Source organism: Pagrus major, chromosome 5 (assembly GCF_040436345.1).
Source record: "Pagrus major chromosome 5, Pma_NU_1.0".
NCBI lineage: Eukaryota > Metazoa > Chordata > Actinopteri > Spariformes > Sparidae > Pagrus > Pagrus major.
Genome location: NC_133219.1, coordinates 40,080,900 through 40,101,417, shown reverse-complemented (window position 1 = coordinate 40,101,417; position 20,518 = coordinate 40,080,900). Strand labels below are relative to the sequence as shown.

The 20,518-nt window shown below is 39.8% G+C and overlaps 2 protein-coding genes across 4 annotated transcripts; one reads left to right on the top strand and one right to left on the bottom strand.

Annotated features, from left to right (window-relative positions):
* LOC140995583 (transmembrane protein 150A-like) lies at positions 1-13,855 on the top strand. 2 transcript variants are annotated; one of them, XM_073465640.1, is made up of 8 exons: positions 1-44; positions 4,546-4,815; positions 6,207-6,254; positions 6,356-6,442; positions 6,910-6,977; positions 9,631-9,758; positions 9,852-10,029; positions 10,561-13,855. In XM_073465640.1, exons 2-8 carry the CDS (start codon positions 4,751-4,753, stop codon positions 10,860-10,862), a joined length of 876 nt encoding a protein of 291 aa, XP_073321741.1. In that variant the 5' UTR covers positions 1-44; positions 4,546-4,750; the 3' UTR covers positions 10,863-13,855. The 2 variants fall into 2 exon arrangements, with proteins under 2 accessions (XP_073321741.1, XP_073321740.1); XM_073465639.1 differs by lacking the exon at positions 1-44 and having other exon boundaries at positions 4,371-4,815.
* Positions 13,856-14,234: 379 nt separating this feature from the next.
* On the bottom strand, positions 14,235-19,442 carry rnf181 (ring finger protein 181). Of its 2 annotated transcripts, none has more exons than XM_073465641.1 (6): positions 19,359-19,442; positions 17,979-18,106; positions 17,750-17,886; positions 16,520-16,635; positions 16,360-16,434; positions 14,235-16,277 (listed from the first exon to the last, which is right to left on the bottom strand). In XM_073465641.1, exons 2-6 carry the CDS (start codon positions 18,062-18,064, stop codon positions 16,218-16,220), a joined length of 474 nt encoding a protein of 157 aa, XP_073321742.1. In that variant the 5' UTR covers positions 18,065-18,106; positions 19,359-19,442; the 3' UTR covers positions 14,235-16,217. The 2 variants fall into 2 exon arrangements, with proteins under 2 accessions (XP_073321742.1, XP_073321743.1); XM_073465642.1 differs by lacking the exon at positions 19,359-19,442 and adding an exon at positions 19,094-19,223.
* Between the last annotated feature and the right edge of the window lie 1,076 nt (positions 19,443-20,518).

The window sequence follows — 20,518 nt, the reverse complement described above, 5'->3', positions numbered from 1 at the left end:
AAACCAAGGTTGTTGAGGTCCGTGGTGGGCAGAGCAGGTTGAAGGTAGGTGTCCGCTCGTCTGTGTCCTCTGTCTGTCCCCGTCCCGTCGCCGTCCGCGTCCGCAAACTGTCCCGTCTTCGGCCGCGCATCGCTTTTGTTAGCGGAAATCAAGATGCGGCCAAGAGTCAAGTCAAGACAACTAAAGTGCGAGCTAACAGCTAAGCTAGCAGGAAGCTAACAGGCTAGCGCTGCCGTTTCCCGGTTCTGGAGAGAGAGAGCGGGCTGCCGGGCTCGGTGGTGTCGGTCCGGCTGCTCCGGTTTAAGTGGATAAAAAAAAATATGATTGTGTTTATTAAAGTATATTGTCACAGTTGTATCGAGTACTCACAAGTACAGAGGCGAGTATTTCCTGTGAATGGCTGCGGGGGGGGGGGCGGGGGGTGTCATGGCCCCCCTGCACACACACACACACACACACACACACACACACACAGTATTTCCTTTAATTAACTCAGTATCCTGCTTTAATCAGCTGTTTCTGAGAGGCTTTTTAATAAATGTACTGTATGTCTCACTGTGCAGCATCTGCAGCCTGTCGGGGAACTTTCATCAGTGTATCTGCTGTCTTTTATTAAATGTTGAAGAGTTTAAAGTAATAATCTGGAAGACTTTCGTGTAAATAAATATCTGTTCAGTGACTATCTACCGCTGAATGAGGTAACACGATGATGATTGAGCCTCTGACCCACTGATGAAAGCTCTTGCATTTGCTGTAATACCAAAGATGAACACTGTGATGTCACAAGCGGCGCAGAGTCAGTGACGCGTTAGTGACGCGTTAGTGACGAGTTAGTGACGCGTTAGTGACGAGTTAGTGACGCGTTAGTGACGCGTTAGTGACGCGTTAGTGACGAGTTAGTGACGAGTTAGTGACGCGTTAGTGACGCGTTAGTGACGCGTTAGTGACGCGTTAGTGACGAGTTAGTGACGCGTTCACCCGGCAGCGGTCGGTCGGCCAGAGAGAGGAGGTGGTTCACATGCGACGTAACAGTTTTGTTTGTCCTGGTCTCTGCTAGCGTTGGGAGTTAACGGTTAACGTTGCTGTTAACGGTTGTGGCCAAACAAACAAAGAAAAGATCGATAACAGCGGACGATGAAACTTAAAACAAAAGGTGCAAACTGTTTTCCACCTGGCGACAGACTGACGTCACACAGGTGACACTGGAGGTCCAGAAATACACCTGCAATTGTTGCTTGTGGAAATCTTGGCGATCACCACTTTAACGTTACGTTTTGCTTGTACGTGCACGACCCTCCATGTTCCTATAAAGCCTTTTGAAGAATATGACAATAGAAATTTTATGGAAACTGTGAGTTTGAAATGTCGTTACAATTTTTTTTGTGAACTTGAGTTTATTACAGTTTTAGCTCGAGATGCACTGCTGCACCTGTGTCGAGCCAGTGATGTAGACACGAGCACCTGAGCCGTCCTTACACTCAGGTGTGCACAAGAGAAAATGTTGGTTTCTATTATCGGTTATTTTATCGGTATCGGCCGTGAGAGTCAGGTAATTATCAGTTATCGTATCGGTGGCGTCTCAAGGAGTACGTTATTCGTTCCATCTGGTAAATTTCCTGTCCCGCTCAGTCCAAATGTGTGTTGGGAGGTTTTAACCATTTCAATGTGATGCATTTAATTGCTGCTGTTGGAAAGAAATGTCGTTCATTTTAATAATAATGATAAACAGAGAAATAATGTTCTGTGCCGTGTCACCTGGACCATCACAGCTGTGTGGATCAGGGCTGCACGATATATAAATGAAACTACATTTGAAGTATCACCGTGAAATGTGCGTATATCAACCAATATATTGGTATCAGATTTTTAAAATCCCCAATATCAGCATCGGCCCTAAAGGTTGAGCAGAGGTCGGTCTTTATTGTTATTTTTCTGAAAGTGAGCGATCTCTCTGGGTGTTGTCACAAGAACAATGCACATCAGAGCCCACGTTTTCATTAGTAAAATCTTAAATGTCTGATATGAAACAGACTCCTGCTCCTCCTCCGCTTCAACAGTGTCAGGTGATTTTTGTGCACGTCCTGCAGACCACATGTTTTTACAATTTCCTTTATGTCTTCTGTGGGTTGCAAGCTTCACCATCTAGTGCGAACATTACAACAACCTTTATTTGCAGCGAGCGTTCGGGCCTCAGAGCACCGTATTTGACAGCACTTCAAAAGGCTTTACAAACACTCTGCTGCTGATTATCTATACTGTCTGTGTACATTCAGAGGAGGGAAGGACTGCAGGGAACAAACCATAAGAGGACTCGGCTCCACTTGAACGCTGAGTGCAGGAGAACGACGGTGTGTTTATATTGTACAAAATCTGGCTGTGTTTTTCCAGATCACTGTTACATTAAATGTGAACCTAGAACAAAAAGACAAAAGAAAAATTAACTACGAGACAGTTTTTGGATTAATGTAAAAGTCACTCCATCTTGGCTAAATATTTTATTTTAACTTAAACACTGTAACGCAGATGTAGATGAAAACCAAAGAGGAGAGACGAGTGTTTGTCATCAGCACAAAATCACAAAACTGATTAACCAAAGCTGGTGATCTGCAGTCAAACGATCATAAACTCGGTGTGAGTGGACGTCTGTTTGTTTAATGACGTCTGTACAGATGGAGGAGCCTGTGTGGCAGATGGTCATTGGGCCGGATGACGCATTGTCTTTCAGAGTATAAGGAGGGGGGGTATCAATGGACATGCTGTCCGCAAAGTCTTTGCCCCAACCTTTAACCACACCAGACCCTCCCTTCAAACCATCTATACTCCGGCCTTAAAGTGTCTTAAATACAATTTTTATGATCCTTAAAAAATGCATTTGATTATGTTTTACTTGTATAAAGTTCCATTAAATTCAGTGTTCATTTTCCGTTGTACTTCTTTGCCAGTCTGGATGTTTAATAGACATTAATTGAATTTATAATGGACTTTAAATATCTGACATTTATCTTGTTGAAACCTTCTGAATGTAATTTTTCGTTAATTTCATTTGTAAGTATATTTGAGCACAGGTACGCTGCCAGCCTGTACGTTAGCATTGCCTGAAGGGCTGGAAGTCACAATTATTTTAATTTTTAGTTAATCTGTTGATTTTTTTTTTTTAACAATTAACTTATTAGTGGTTAAAAATGGCCATCGCAAATTCCCAGACAAGCTGACGTCTTCGAATGTCTCGTTTTGTCAGAAACTCAAAGGAATTCAGTTTGCTATCACAGAGGACTCAAGAAACCTTTGGGAAGTTATAAAATGGCTTAATAAACCGATAGATTATCAGTCAATCTGAGGATAAACAGTAAAGTAATAGTCCAAAATCAAAATGTACTCCTATAGAGGCAAAGTGTCTCCACTGGCTTGGCAGAAGTAAGACTTCCAGTTTTGTTCAGCTTTGGTTTTCCTTCATCTGCATACTGAAAGTTTTGAAAGAAGTTCATGGAAACATACGAGTTAGCCAATATGTAACTGACTGATGATCGGTTGAAAAATATATGTAAAAATGTTGAACAAGAGGGCGAGCGTCTAAAACTGTCACTGTACTGAGTGATTAAAACATTTAAACATGATCAGATCACAAATGACAAGACCACACAGTCAAATTAGAGCAAAGGTTAAAGCTTGTAACGTTTGTGCCGACGTTTTCTTCAACCCTGAAATAATTAAGTTAAGACAGATCTATAAAAGTTGCATAAAAGCGGTAACATCATTTCAACGTGGGCGTATTTGCGAGTTTGACCTTTGTGCAGGAACAAGAGCTCCTTTTTCTCTGGATTAGTTGGAGCTGAGTTCACTGTATATTCCCTCTGAGCCAAGGACACACTTGTGACTGTACGCCGTGTAAACTGATCCAGCCGGTGTTGTTGCTCGCTGACCTTGGCTGAGTCCTCGACTGAAGCTTTTATCTTTCTCTTCAGGGGCGACGTGTCTGACTGTCTAACAGCATTTATGTAATCAACAGAGTTAAAGAGAAGTCGCCATAAAACATCGTGAAAGTATAGAAAAGGTAGCAGAGACAAATGTGTTACTTACTTCTGGACCATTTTGTTTAGAGCAGGAGTTTAAGTTTGATTAAATGCTTCGGGCGTGCAAACACACATCTTATCAGATGACTTTATTTAGCGTCTATCTGAACTCAAAGATACAAAGTATCTCCGGAAGTAATATTACTCATTATAGTTGCAGAGTTTGAGTGAATTTTATCCAGTTTATTTCTCCGGGTCAGTCCATGTTAACGGACATTACTGTAAATATGCTTCAATCAGCCAAGAGGCTGGTTTTGATCTGTTGCTGCTGGCCGGGTGTGAACGTTGGCAACTAAAAATCAAGAAACGAGTTTGAAACAACGATCAGAATTTACAGTAAACGTTACAGTTACAGTGCAGGAAAGACAAACAACACAATAACAAGCAAACACAAGCAGGACACAGTAATAACATTAATATCAATAATAACATTAATATCAGTAATAACACTAGTTTGTATTCACTGTCCCTGCAGGTTGCTGCTGGTTGCGGGGCCCTGTGGAGCAGAAGAGCTGTGCCATTCCCCCTTTTTTCCTCTCATGTCTCCCCCTGTGTGTTTCCCTGTGTGTTAGTGCACACCCACCCACCCCCCACCTGATCCCCCCCGTCGTGTCGCCGCTCCCGCCCGAAGCCCCCCTCTCACCCCATGCTTGGGCCAAAGCCAGCTCACTGCCAGCCCAATGACTGCCTGGATCGTCCTGCCTGTCAGCCTGTCTGCCTTCTCCATCACAGGAATATGGATCGTGTGAGTTACAGCGACACAGTGAAACACGGTGACGTCACATTATCAAGTGTACTGACGGGGCTGCAAGTGCAGAGTTACGGGGCTGTGGACATCACAGGCTATTTACATGATCACATTAAAGATGGGCATTGCAAACAGAAACGTTGATTAATATTTGAGTTTATTCATGTGCTGCTGAGCGAACCTTTTTTCAAGACCAGTATAAACTTCAGCAGGGATTATAACGCTGTTAACTCGTTCACACTGTGCAAGAAACCCACTGATGTTTGTCTGTAATGTGAATGTGTACAATCAGCATCCACTCCCCGGTCAAATGACTCTGCAGGAGTCACGGGTGTTTATCCACAAAGACATGACACTTAAACATGATAATTTAATTTTATAACTTTGATACAATACACTGAAAAACATCAATATTCAAACCATTTCACACAAATTGAAGACACAAATGCAAGAAGACAATAACATTATTTATATATATATAATTTTTTTTGTCATGCGTAAAAACTAGTTTGCAAAAAAAATAAATCTGGAGAATTTTTTCCTCCATTTTTTTCATGTGTGAAACGGAGTGAACAAAAAATTCAGGAGGACTTTTTTTTTTATTTGTAATTTTTTGGTCATGTGTGACAGAGTGAAAAAAAATCTAATGTGTCAAACCAAGTTAACAAGATGTGGAACTGCGTGGAAAAAAAAAATCCTCCTGAAATTTTTCTTCTACTTTTCTTTTCATGTGTGATGGAGTAAAAATAAATTTTAGGAGGAAATTATATATATATGTTCTAACTACATATTCACTCTGTTTGAAACCAAGTGAATATATAGTTTACATTTTTTATTGTTTCTTTTGTTATGCGTGAAAGCAATTGGGCCAAAAAAAAATCTGGTATTTTCTTTTCATGTGTGAATTTTTTTTTTATTTTTTTTTTCCCATTATGAGGAAAAGAAACCGGGTCAAGTTGGGTGGGAAAAATAGTATTTTTTATTTATTTTTTTCATGTGTGAAACCAAGTGAATATATTTTTTACAATTATTATTTTTGGTCATGCGTGAAAGCAAATGGGCAATAAGAAAATAATAATTTTATTCCCAATAATCCCCCCCCCCATTTGTGACAGAGTTGTGGAAAATAATTGTGTGAAAAAAAATCTGGAGGATTTTTTTTATGTGTGAGTCGGAGTGAAAAACTAACCTGGAAAAATGATCCTGGAAAAACACACGAGAGAAAACAATTTAGATCAGACGTAGAAAGCTGATCATTCTTCACTTGGCCCTCAGGGCTTCCGTAGATATGTGACACCTTATTTTAAGGATTATAATGCAGAAGAAGAAGAAGGTGTCTGACACAAGTCTTTCCTCGCTGTAAATGGTGGTGTGTTCGTGGCCCACAGGTATGCCATGGCTGTGATGAATCACCACGTTTGTCCTGTGGAGAACTGGTGAGTGATTTCCTTCTTTCGATCAGAAGAAAAACTCTTTATTAGCCAACATGTTTGTTTATTAAAACGTGGACACTGAACTCGTTGTGTCTCTGCCGCAGGTCTTACAATGTGACGTGCACAGAGGAGCTGCCCCGACCAGGCTTCCCCAAGACCTGCTGCACCATCCAGGACATCCCCCTCATCAGGTCTGCTCCGCTCTGCACGTCACTGTTTTTCTTCTGCAGAGTACAGAAGCAATTTTGTGTCAGCAAAAAGCCCTGAGGCGTGAATTAGCACCTTGTTATGTTGTGGCTCTCTGACAGTCATTAACTCTCGCTTTGCATAAATTGCATTTGTTTAATCTGCAAATAAGCTTCTAACCGCCGGCAGAACAAGAGCTCTCTTGTAAAAAGGCATCATGAGACTCGTAGAGGAAAGTCCTCATCTAAATTTGACATCTAGATGACATCAGAGCGCGTGTTTTACATTCTCTTACAGCCCACACATGTATGATAGTAATCACTTTGTTTGTTCCTGCACTTTCTGACTAGACATGGTAGAAATCTTGATGTAAGTTAAAGAGACTGTGGCTTTGCACTCTGTGATATATGAAGTTAAAGTTTATTCTCCCTGCCTCCGATACTGAGAGCTGTTTTGTCTCCATGTCCTGCAGTAAATGTGGCTCCTTCCCTCCTGAAAGCTGCTTGTTCAGCCTGATCGGCAACGTTGGAGCCTTCATGGGTAAGGCCTTCAAAACCACACACACAAACACACACACACGGTTGTGTCATTAAAAACAGAAAGTGCAAGAGTTCTTTCTTTGAAGCAATAGTTTGCATTTTGGGTGAGAGGATTTGATCCGCTCTTGTGGATGTTTGTACGGTAAATGTTTTAACTTGACGTGGTCTCACGAAGCCTTCTTGCCAGGCTTCTTGCCAGGCTTCTTGCCAGGCTTGCTCTTGTGTCTGAACACACACATCCAGCTCGTCATTGGACTGAAATTGTAACTCAAATAGTTTTTGATGAGCTCGGAACGAGAATCAACAATCGACTCTTTCTCCAGAATCACCTTCCCTACATTTCTCAAAATGTGGAATTATTCCTTTAAACATGATTTCCCTGTGGATTGTCCTCATTAACCTGTCTGTGGTGTAAAATCAAGCAGTGTTTATAAAATATTCTTTAGTTTTTGTCGTATAATGTAGTAAAAAGAACTTAATATTTTGTTCTGTATTGTAAAAAACGCATTATTAAATACTGATAATTTCAGTAAAGTTAGTTTATTGTTCTGATAAGATGTGAATATATTTCATTTAGAGCACTTTGCTCTGTAGCACTACAATAATTCATGAGTCCAGTTGAGGTTAAAAGTGTTAAATGTCTGTGTTGTTAATCCTCCACGGTGCCCACAGCCGTCAGCCACAGGACATGTGGAGGGCTGGAAATAGCCTGTGCTCTCTGATCAATAATGAATGCGGCTTTCCTTCCACTTCCCCCTCCGTCCTCTCCCCTGCACGTACCCTCAGTGGCCTTCCTCCTTCACTCCTCCTCCTCCTGTCGTGTTTTATCACCACTCAGCTCTGCCCCCATTTTCCCTCTCTGCCCTTAATCGCTTCTCTCCTGCTGTTTTCACTATCGATCCATCATTCACGTCAACTTTTCCTCCCGTATTATTCAAATGTTTTCCCTCCTCGTGTTTCATCAGAGTTTAATTTCTAAATGTCTCTTCTGTCCTCCCTCGAGAAAGGCTGTCTGGATGCTTCACTTTCGACCTTTGATTCCTGTTGTTGACTTAATGTTCTGTGTTTCACTGGTTGTGCTGTATCAGACCGTAACCTGCAGGTGCATAGTTTCCTAACCATGATGGTCAGCCTGCCAAGGAAAGTGCCCTCTTATGTAACCATAGAAGTCAATAGTTCATAGAAGACATCCTCTCTGAGACAACAGTAAAAACAGATCAGATAGTCTGAGATCAGCAGAATGAGCTCAGTCACGTGACAGTCAGCCGGACGAGCAGGAGCATCGTGTTTCAACACCATCTCAAGAAAAATGTTTTATACCTCATTCAGTATGAAAACAGAACATGTACATTTTAATCTCTGAAACAACTGAACAAGCTCAACACGATCAGGGTGCAAAATCAACTTTTCATGTCATGTTGTGGATTTTCTTATAAAGAATCACGTAAAAACGTCCATTAAATTCATGGGACCTTTCAAAGTCCTACATGTACGGAAGCCCTGAGGGGCAATAGTTAGTACAAATAGTTTGTTTTTTGTTTTTTGAGTTTTTTTCTGGTGATCCATTTTCTAAGTCTGATCTAAATTATTTTCTCTCCTGTGTTTATGACTTGTGATCTAGTGGAAGAAAAGTGTTGGCAGGATCATCTTTCTAAATTCCTAATTCCTAATTTTTTTTCATGTGTTTTTACTCCTTTTTTTCATCCGAGTAAAAAGAAATGAAAAAAATTCCGTTGAAAAAATAATTGTGCTGAATCAAGTGAATTTTTTTTTTTTTTTTTTTAAAGATTTTCCATTTTTTATTTTCAGTGTGTCCAAGTTTTATAAATTAAAAAAAAAAAAAAAAAAATTTTAACCAATTTTTTTTTTTATTTTCCGTGTGGTACCGAACAATTTTTTTTTTTTTTCATTTGGTTCCACACACGATAATAAAAAAAAATTGCTCGGTACCACACACACACAAAAACATCTCAAAAAATGTTCCTGAAATTATTATTTTTCACTGATGGAAACGGAAAACCTCTTTTTCCCCGCAATTCACTGGTAAGATTAAAAAAAAAATTTGACTTGGTTCCACACAGAAAAAATAAAAAATGAAAATAAATAATGTAAAAAAAATGTAAAAAGATGAAAAGAAAATTAAGGACTTTAGAGAGATTATCGAGCCAACACTCCCCCACCAGATCATGAAGAAATAATTTAGATCAGACAGAAAATGTAATGTGTATTCTCAGCCTCACAATCTTATTTTTGGCTGGATTGGGTTGAAATTTGTTCTTAACAATACGCTATTTTTTCAGACTTTCCACTGGTTGTATTGTCACATTCAGTGGTTTTATTCAGTCGGTCCTTGTGATCCTGTTTTTCATTGGGTTCAGGACGTTTGCATCATTTGTTGTGAACATTCTGCAGCAGGGTTTATAAGGTCCCATGAATTCAATAGAAGTTTTTTCACACGAGTTTTTCAAGAAAATCCAGGACATGAGCTGGTTGGGCCTCGGTGAGCTGGTGTGGTGTGACCCACATTTGACCAGTTGTTGCCTGGTGGCTGGTGCCAAATGTTTGCTCTGACTTTACAGTTGTATTGTGCAGCATCAGTTCTGCGTTGTGTATCAGATGCAGTGTAAATGTGCACGTTCTCCATGTTCCTGCAGTGGTGATGGTGTGCCTTCTGCGCTACGCCCAGGTGATCGAACACAGCCACCGATGTTGGGTCAACACCAGCGCTCTGGTGTCCGGCTGCACCAACGCTGTGGGTCTGGTCATGGTGGGAAACTTCCAGGTAAACCTTCCTGACATGAATACACTCTTTTCTTCTTCTTTGGACCTCGGATGCGTGCAGACGACCGTCTAACTGCACCGCTCTGTTTGTCAGGTTGATCACGCCAAATCTCTTCACTATGTTGGAGCCGGAGTGGCGTTTCCAGCAGGGCTGCTGTTTGTGTGCCTGCAGTGTGTGCTCACCTACCGGGTGGCCGTGACCGCCCTCGACTACTGGATGGCCCACTTCAGAGTGGCTCTGGCACTGGGAGCTATGGTCTCCCTCGTCCTCAGTATCCTGAACTTACTGCTGGGAAATCCTCCTTGTTGTGCAAATACTGTATGTAGTTACATCTGAACACGATGTTTGATTTAGGAGGTTTTTTCATTTAATTATTTAGTTTTTTAACAAAATGGTTATGGTTACCTTCTTTTTTGTTTTGAAATGAACCTTTATTTAACCAAGAACGAGGTCTAACTGAGACTAAAACCTCTTTTTGAAGGCCAACACAGGCAGCAGCAAAGTCACACGGTGTCTAGAAGTGCAGCTGCAGGCTAACGCTAAGCTAACTGTGTCGTCGTTGAAGTGTTTTCGTTTTGTTTTTCTCCTCCCTTTGGACGCTCACGAGGAGGCGAGTGGAGAGAACAAACAAATCGTGTGAGAATCGTCTATCCTGCTCTTGATTATCAAAACTTAAAACTTCTCCCAATCGTGTTCGATCTAGAATCGTGACACCTTTTATAGTATTGATCTGATTCAGGCTCTTTTTGTTTTGCTTGTGTCCCGGAGATGTTTGTGCTCCTTAACTCTCTCCTCCTCCCAGGCGGCATCTTCTTCATCCATGAGAGCTTCGTCCTGCAGCACGCTGCGGCCATCTGCGAGTGGGTCTTCACGGTGGACATCCTGGTCTTCTACGGCACCTTCACCTACGAGTTCGGCACCGTCACCAGCGAGACCATGATGGCGGGCCTGCAGCAGAGTCACCACCACGGCTCAGGGGTGATCATAGGGCCCCGGGCCCGAGGCTCGACGATGGGTGGGGCGACGAAAGGCCTCAAGTCCCCCGGAGGAAGCAGCACATCGACACATCTCAACTGTACCCCGGAGAGCATAGCCATGTTGTAGCTCTGCGTCGCAGTCCAAAGCTCTCAAATGTTACTGCGGAGGTGCTTCATGGGCCCCACAGGAAGGCAGGACGTTCTGATAACCAACACCAGGTTGTCCCATCTGTACTGCTCTACTATCTTTTATTTCTTTTCCAGCATTGGTGCAAACCACTTCAGCCAAATGTCACGTTTTCTGTAGCGATGTTGAGAGGAGGGCTGAATGTGTGGAGCCGGTCTGAGCACTGGAACCGTGAATGTTTTCAAAGATGGCTGTTGATTTCTTCACTTGAGTCACTTGTTTCTGAACCAGTTTTTTTAATAACTGTGCATCACTGGTGTGCCCACAAAGTTTTTTTTAAATTTCTCTCCCCACCGACCCAACGCTTGGCACGCCCACCTGTTTTGGCCTTTTGCTTATCTCTGCACGGCACACTTTTTGAATGAGAGAATAACAATTAATGTTTGAGTTTGCGTAGTGAGTAGAAAATACTGAATGTTTGAGAAGTGAGTAGTTAACAGTTACGTATGTGTTCCAGGCTGTAAGCATTCAGCCTTTTTTAGTCAATCAAGCGTAAATGATCCGTCAAACGATCTGCAAAAATCAGTCATCTCACCCGACAGTTTCATTTGGTCTCACAGATGTTTTTAACGGTATTTTTTAAATGATTATATATACGTGTATCTGGAGCCACCATCATTCTTGAGGTCATAATCGATTACATCGACATGTGAGTGCAGGACTGCTGCACAGGAAGCTCCTGGTCAGTGTTTTCTAATGACCAGCAGCGAGTGTATCTCAATCACTTTGAACTGAGAATCTCTGAAGTTGCCGTTGGGTTATTGTTGCATGATCGGATGATTTCTTTCTAACATTTACATTTCATCGACTGTCCTGTCCGGTGCAATAATCGCCATCAATCATGTGCTCATTTACGCTCCACTGGAGTGAATAATGCCTTTTGTCAGTGTGTTGGATTTGAACACAGGGCTCTTTTTGTTTTTAAGGAAAAAGTGACACCCAGACATTTGAAGTGGCCTGAATCTGCTAGTAAAACAAGGTAAAACTCTTAATCTGACACTCACAGAGTCACAGTTCTCGTCCACACACTGATTTAATTCCAGGCTGGACCTTCGGAAGCCTTATTTGAGTTTTGAGAATGATTTTTCTGTTAAAATATGAAGCGATGTGATGTTCACAGGTTAAGTGCGAGGTGAATATGATGCTTGTAGACTTTGTGCCATAAGCCTCATGGCGTCACGACGGTGTCACTACAGTGTTACGACCGGACAGCAGCCGACAGGTTGTAGACTGACGGGCGTGGAAGCCCGTTTCTGTCCGTGTGATGAAAAAAGATCCTGTAAGTGAAGATTAACTTTCTCAAAGTAATGACTTAGTTTCACAAAACAATGAGAAACGTTCTCCAGATAATGAGTTGGTATCCCAAAATATATTTTTGTGATATTAACTCAGTTTCAAGAAAGTTTCAGTATTTTAAGATACTAACTCATTATTGAGGCTTCTCAGTGTTTTAAAGAAGAAACTTTGAGAAACTTCTCCAAAGGTTAGTATCTCAAAATTAGTTCATTATTTTGAGAAAGTTTCTAAAAATTGTGAGTTAGTATGTCAAAATATTGAAACGTTCAGGTTAGTATCTCCAAGAAATGAGACACTAATTTTTAGATACTAGTTTGTTATTGAGAGTTGCTCATTTTTTAGGTTTCTCATTTTAAGATATTAAGTCAACTTTGAGGAAGTTTCTCAAAACAATGAGACAATAACTTGTTTTAATAGTTTCTCATGTTTCGAGGTCACTCATTATTTTGAGAAACTAACTCATTTTGAAAAGTTTCTCAAAATAATGAGACTAATTTTGAGACGCTAACTCATCATTTTGAGAAAGTTTCACATTATTTTGAGATAACTTCTCAGTTTGATGACTTACAGGATTGTTTGACTCACACTGACAGAAAATGTCTTCCATAGACGTGAAAACGTGTCATATGTTGATGTTTTTGTTTGATTTCCTGTTGCCAATTTCTCTCAAAGTGATCACTGACTCAACACCAGACTGCCACAAACTACCACTGCTCAGACTGAAGCTGACTAATGCCGCCTGATCGAGGTTTCACTCAGATGAACTTTTTGTTTTGTTTCACACACACACACACAGTATTCTGCCCTGCATTGTACCTGTAACCACTGGATGCCAGCAATACACGTGTTTAAAAAGGTCACATCACCTACCTCTTTTATCTTTTGTGGGTTTGATGTTCGGAGGTAACAGCTAGAGTTCCACCATGTTCTTCTTTTTCATCTGTTTCTTTACTTTTTTGTGCAAATTATTTAGCTTTCTTTCTGGGACAGCAGCAATCCTGATCTTGCCAAAAACGACTGGAGTTTTGGTTGGTTTTCTGTGTGTCGGCAGCAGGTGTATGAGTGCACTGTTTTAGCCTTATCCCTCGTACTGTGCCAGGGGAACATGTTCGGATTGTTTCTTTTTCTTTTCTTTTTTTAATCTTGTGTTCAGCTGTAGCCGATTTCACCATACTGTAACTCAGTCACGAGGTGTGACTACAAATGGCAGCTTGTATGAGCCCTCACATCAGGGTTGGATTACTCCTGTAACAGCATCGACACAACAACACCATCTTCCACAGGCCAAAACTTTGAGGTGGATTTTCTTTCCTTTCTGTCCAAACGTACACCTCACTAAGCTGTCTTCTGGTATCTTTGTTCGTTGGGCTGCCTGACCTGTACATGTCTTGAACTCTAGCAACAACAACACAGAAACAGAAACAAGAGTCTATAAAAACGTATTAAGTCTTATTTCCTGCATTTGAAACATACGTAAGAGACCAGTTACAGAGGAGTCCCCAAAAACAAGTCGACACAGATGATTTTGTTTCCTTTTATAAATTCTGTAAATATGTATGATTTGTCTATCATTTAGGTATTTTCATTTGACAGAGATTTATATTCAAATATGAAATAAAAATGATAAATTATTAGCAGACGTTTTGCATCGGCTGTTCTTTAAACACAGACATTTGTCTTATAAACAGGAGCTGCTTAAAGGAACAGTTCACCAAAGATGTTATTTAAACCTTCGTTTAAGATGAAATCTTTAGCTGTAAATAGTAAATAATGTCTTTTCTAATTAATTCGGGATCTCGGGGCTTTCGGAGATTATGCTGGATGAGACATTTTATGTTTTTTTTGGTTGTTTTTCCATTTTAAAACAAGTCTCCAGCTACTTCAGTTGTTTGAGGAATGCTGCAACGCTGTTTTGTTTTGTGGACTTCACCCGAGATAACGAATGAATTTTCATTTTTGAGTGAACTGTTCCTTTAAAACACAGAGCGACAGTGTGAAGCCATGGTTGACAGAGTCTTTGGTCGTTTCCTTACATAAAAAGGTCTTTTTATTTGCAAGCAGAAACAACTTTTGAGCAGACGACATGAAGAATGACTAACATGCAGACAGTTTCTACACACTGCCGGTTGAAGAGCTCCAGTATTTTGTGTTTGTGACTAATATTTTCCACAGATTACTGCTGTCATGGACGTGGTTATAATTAGCAAAGCGTCACATGATATAGAAGCATCAAAACCAAATCAGATTGTTCCTCTGTCTCGGCCAGAAGAGAGGACAGACTCTCTCAAACATCAAAACAACATCATGGGACAAGTTAAAGGGGGACGCCACCAATTTAACACATGAAGGTCAGTTTACTCAGCTGGTGGAAACAGTTGTGTAACGTCTTCAGTCTAGTCTAGAAAAATAAATTCCCACTGCTTTGGCTTGCAGACTTCAAGTTAACAGAAAGCCTGTGTTGGTCTGGGCGTGTGGAGTTTAAAAGATGTGGGCATTTACCAGGCAGGGACACGTTATTATGAATCCTACTTCTTGCAAAACCCTTCCTACCTCGCCTCAGATCGGCTTGCAGCTATCGTTTTCGTACAGCAAACGCCTCGACGGCCTTATGGTCCTGATGCTCTGTGCTAAATACATCCAACAAGTTTTTCGAAGGGAGAAGGTGAGAAAACTGATGAATCTGAAAGATTTTTGTGGTCCTGGTCTTGTTGGCCCGAAATTACTGCCCGCAGGCGTTGCAAAGATGGCTGCCGAATGGCAAGACTTGCTATAAGGACTTCGACTACATGTTCAGTAGTTGTCTGGTGTTAATGAGTTTTGTTTTTCTTGCAGTTTGGAAAACAAAACAGCCAGTGGCGGAGCTAATACAGCGGATTGTGAGATGTAGTTTCCCCGGTAAACATGCCGACCTCTTCGGCTATCTCAGCTGCAGTGCCTCTGGACTATCTGGCCGACACCCGGCCTGTCCGCTCTGCCTAACGAGCCCAGACACACTCGCCGAACAGGTCGGTGTGTTTACCGGGGAACCTACAGCTCAAAACCGCTGTATCAGAACCGTTAAAAAAACAAGGCTTAACCAGAGCAGCTGCACGATGAGGTAACAGTTTGAGTCACGTAGAGAACGCAACCAATGAAGGTAACCAATCAGAGGCGGTGTAGGAAGGGTCTCGCAAGAAAACCAGTGGGATCCAAAATAATGCAGCAGGGACGGTTTGAGTTGAGTTTGAGCCAAAGTACGGACCAAAAGTCTGTTGCTTCAATTTTAATCTGTCTTTAATGAGCACCAACACTTTAGACAAGTGTTTACACTACTTATACTACACTGCTGTAATGCACTTAAAATACTCTGTTTTAAACATTACTTTGTGGAAAAACTCAGAAACAAAAACGGAGGTGCTGATTAAAATAAACGTCTGTTTTTAAATATTTCTGTGGATTAGACAAAGATCTTTTTGTGCGTTTAAAGCTCATATTTGTACAAAAAAGGAATAAAGAATCTGAAGTGAAACGTTCAGTGCTGCTGTCGACAGCATACTCTTCTTTAAATATATTCATCCTAACTAGCGAGAAAAGAGCATTTATCCAACTTAAAACAAGCATTTTAAACTTTCAGTGAGCCTGTTGCTTTATGCTGCATTCACACCATGTCATATGAGAGAACAGGAAAACAAGTGTGTTACGCAAACCAGAGCAGTCACATGTAACTCTGAGATGGTTATCCTAATAGTTACCCTGCTGGTCACATCAGATAAAAAGAAATTAAGCCTAAATTAGCTGTTTTTTATTGTGTTACATGTTTGTAATGTTGAATTATTTAGCTGGAGTTTCCAGTGACGGAGATTTCTTCATAATTCTTGGGAGATTTCTGACTCGTAACTACAAACATGAGGCTGATGGACGTCATTTCCCATCAACAAGCGTAAAATTACATTCTGTATGAAATAGCATGAACGCAGCATTTTGCATTTCCTGAGGCTTTTGTACCACAGTGCTGTCGGGTCATGTGTACATGGCTCCATGGAGGTCTTCCAGCCGGTGCTCCCGCTGTTTTCTTCTCTCCTGCAGGACAGAAAGAAAAACTATTCAGTGAAGAGCTGACGCCATACTGAGAGCACGGTTAGAGGACGAGGATCAGTCTCACCTTGTCTTTTTTAAACTCCTCATATTCTGGATTGTCAGTTGGTAATTCAAGTCGACAGAGCGGACAGGAGTTCGTCTACGGTTACAAACATGCAAGAGATTAAAAAAACATACTTCCTGGCAGCCAAAATGAAAATCTGAGCTTTAAATGTGAGCGTTACCTTGCCCAGCCAGGGCAGAATACAGCTTGAGTGGAAAAGGTGTTTGCAAGGCATCTCTCGAACCGTCTCCTGTTCCTCGAACTCCAGCAAACACACGGGACACTTGAGACCTTTGTCTGTGAGAACAGAACATCAGATTAAATCCCTCTAATGTCAATAATCCAGGACAGGTTTGTAAAAGTCTTTTCCTGCATCTGATTCACATTTCACACTAACAAACCCCCGCAGCTGTTGTTGTTGTCTTACGACAGGTTTCACTGAAGCAGCTGACAGAAAGAAATCTCTCCTCGGGCAAAAAGATGTTTCAACAAATGAAGTCTGGGGTTCAACAACTCTCCATCAGACTCAGTATCATAAAAATAATGAGAAACTTTATCAAAATGAGTTCATATCTCAGAATAATTTCTTAGTGTCTTAATGAGAAACTTTCTTGGAATAAAGAATCTCAAGTATCTGAAAATATTGAGTTTCTCAAAATCATTTAATAGTTTAAAATAAAAAGAAATTGCAAAATACATTAATAGTGTCAAAATAAGAGACTTTCTCTAAATTAGTTAATATCTTGAAATAGTGAGAATCTTTCTTAAAATAACCACTTAGTAACTCAAAGTAACTTCAGTGTCGCAGAATGAGAATTTTCCTCAAAACAATTCCTCAAAAGAACGACTTAGTTTGTCAAAACTAAATGATATCGTGTAACTACTTCAATAAAAATTACAAAAGTTTATCAGATGAATGACTTAATATATAAAAATGATAAACATTATCAAAATAATTCAAAAGTTTCTTTAAATAACGAGTAAGTATCTCAAAATGACATTTTGAAAAACATTTCCCCAAATAATGAGTTAATAAAATAACAACTTAGTATCTCAAAATAATTTCTAAGTAGCAAAAGAACAAGAAAAGTTCTCAAATATGTTGAAAAAAAAGAAAATTGTTATCAAAATAATGACAAACTTTCCCAAATTAATGAATCAGGAGCTCAAAATATGAAAATGTCCTAAAATAATGTGTTAGTATCTCAAAGTAACAACTTATCTATTATTTAGAGTTTCTCATTATTTAGAGTTTCTCATTATTTAGAGTTTCACATTATTATGAGATTGTCTGTAAGCTGATTTCTCTCCCTCTGCCATCATCAGTTTCTTCCTCGACATTTGTTGAACGTCAGTAAAAAATGCTCTGATTGTAAAACACATTGGATCGTTCTGGACTAAACGTTGTCACCTGCTTGTTCTGGAGAAATGACGACCACAGTGAGAGTCTGAACAGCAGTTTTGGCAGCCGGAGGAGGAAGACGCTGGTCCCAGTCCGAGAGGTCGAACGTGCCTGAGTCGAGCAGGTCCAGGCCCTGCATCAAAGACCTGAACACACACACCAACAGTCAGTCAGAGCTGCACACTGTGAGTCAACGTGAAGCTTCACGGTGAGGCTGAGGTGTGTTCAGCAGCTTCACCTGGCCAGTTCAAGTAGAGCATTCTGTCGATACTGCTCCTCAGCGTTCGTGGGCTCGCAGTCGTGTTCATCAAAGTAGGAAGCCATTTTGGTCCCGTTGACGTTTGTGTCCTCTTTGCATTAAGAGACCTGGAAGACAAGAAGAAGAAGAAGAACATCAGTTTAGTGTCAGTGAGGACGACGAAGAGAAGCTGCAGACGCACACTGAAAAATGTCCTTAAAGCAGTCGCGTCCTGGAGACACGACAGCGCTGTGACTGATATGACAATTTTTAGGTACTTGTACACGTGTATTTCCATTTTATGCCACGTAATACTGCGACAAAATATTTTACTTTGCACTCCTCTACATTAATTTGATAACTTAAGTTACTAGTTACGTTTCATGTTCAGATTTTACACAGAAACATGTGATCAGTGTTTAAAATTATAACCCGACTGATATTTCAGTCGGCTGATTTATCGGCCGATTAAAAATACAACAGTATCATCGTACATGCTGCCTGATACACGGCGATATGAAAACTCTTTCTTTTGAGATTATAACGCCAAAAATTATGATCGCAGTAATTTGGATCATTATATTTCCAGTGAAGTTCACTGATGTCATTCTGGATTAAATAAAGTTTATTGTTTAAGTGTAAAATCTGCTGCTTATATTACAGATGTTTGTCACAAGTGTTTCACAACATTTGATTACTTGAAAACTTGAGTTTCATTGGGGCCTTCTAATAAAACTCATCATGATATCGGTCATGTCATATACAGATAATGATACATATGATGATACAGCGTATTTTCTGCTAATTCAATGAATAAACAGGTTTATAAAAGGCCTATTTCCCATCACAGTTCATTTATGTACTAAGATATCACGATAGTAAGACTTTAACTTGTAATCTAGCATCTCTATAATGTGATATTAGTTTTAATTGACTAAAAGATCTGAGCACTTCTTCCACCTTTGATCAAACACTAAACAAACATTTAGCCTTCGTTAATTAATTAATTGAACTGTTTCGCGGTTTTCCATTAGACTGTAAAGTTTTACTCGCTGCTAACAACACAAGTTCAAGCAGCCGAAGCTAAACTGAAAAAGTTCCTCAAACAAACTCACGTTTGATTGTAAACTGAATTCATGAAAGCCGAACTGAACCCCTGAAGATACAGAAACTGTCTACAATAAGATTGAGTGTCTGATAAACAGGGACATATTAAAATATTGAGGTTATTTCCAGAGTTAGTTGACTTGTGACAGAGGCTCGGCTGAAGTTTGACGCTAACACCTCAGAGACTCTTCAGCACGGACTAAACCCGACGCGCCGCAGAATAAACACTTTATCTCAGGTTGTTGCTCGGTTTAACAAATTAGCTCCACTTACCTGAAATGTTAGCAACAATAAAAATGTCATTCTTCCGGGTATGACGCTGTCAACCGTGTGGTACGTTGTCCAATCAGAGCAGAGAAGCGCGGCCCGTTTCTTCTTCGTGTGAAAGTTAGTGACACAACGATGCGTCACTACCGCCACCGCCTGGTGCGGGACGGGAAGTGACGTATGAATCTATGGAGTCCAGAAACCAAACAACTTAAAACGTATTATATGTTTTTAACCTAAAACCAAACAACTTAAAACTTATTATATGTTTTTAACCTAAAACCAAACAACTTAAAACTTATTATATGTTTTTAACTTAAAACCAAACAACTTAAAACTTATTATATGTTTTTAACTTAAAACCAAACAACTTAAAACTTATTATATGTTTTTAACGTAAAACCAAAGAACATAAAAAAAGGAGGAAGGGTCATTACAGACTCTTTTTTTCCCCAAGAGATTTTTTTCCCAAGAGAATCTTTTCTTTTGTTTTTTGTTTTTTTCTGGAGATTTTTTTAGGAGATTATTTTTTTTAGGAGATTTGTTTTTTAGGAGATTTTTGTTTCCAGGAATTTTTGTCTTTTCTGGAGATTCTTTTTTTCCCAAGAGATTCTTTTCATTTTCCAGGAGAATCTTTATTTTATTTTATTTTTTCCTGGAGATTTCTTTTGTCTTTGCAGGAGATTTTTTTTCTCAGATTCTTTTTCTTTCAGGAGATTATCTTTTTTTCCAGGAAATTTTTTATTTTCCAGGAGATTCTTTATTTTCCAGGATTCTTTATTTTTCCTGGAGTTTTTTTTTTTCCTTGAGATTTTTTATTTTCCAGGAGATTTTTTATTTTCCAGGATCTTTATTTTTCCTGGAGATTTTTTTTTCCAGGAGATTTTTTTTCTCTATCTTTTCTCCAGGATAGTTTTTTTAAATTATTATTATTAGAATTTTTCCAGGAGGTTCGTTTTTTGTTCAGGAGAAACATTTTCAAGAAAATTCTTTTTCTTTCCTGGAGATTTTTTGTTGTGACTTTTTTCTCTTAACTTTTTTGAAAATTCTGACTTTTTTCTCATAACTTTTAAATAAATTTTGACTTTTTAAAAAAGAAAAATTATCAGAATTCTGACTTTTTTTTCATTTAACATTTTCAAAAAAATTTGACTTTTGTTCTAAAA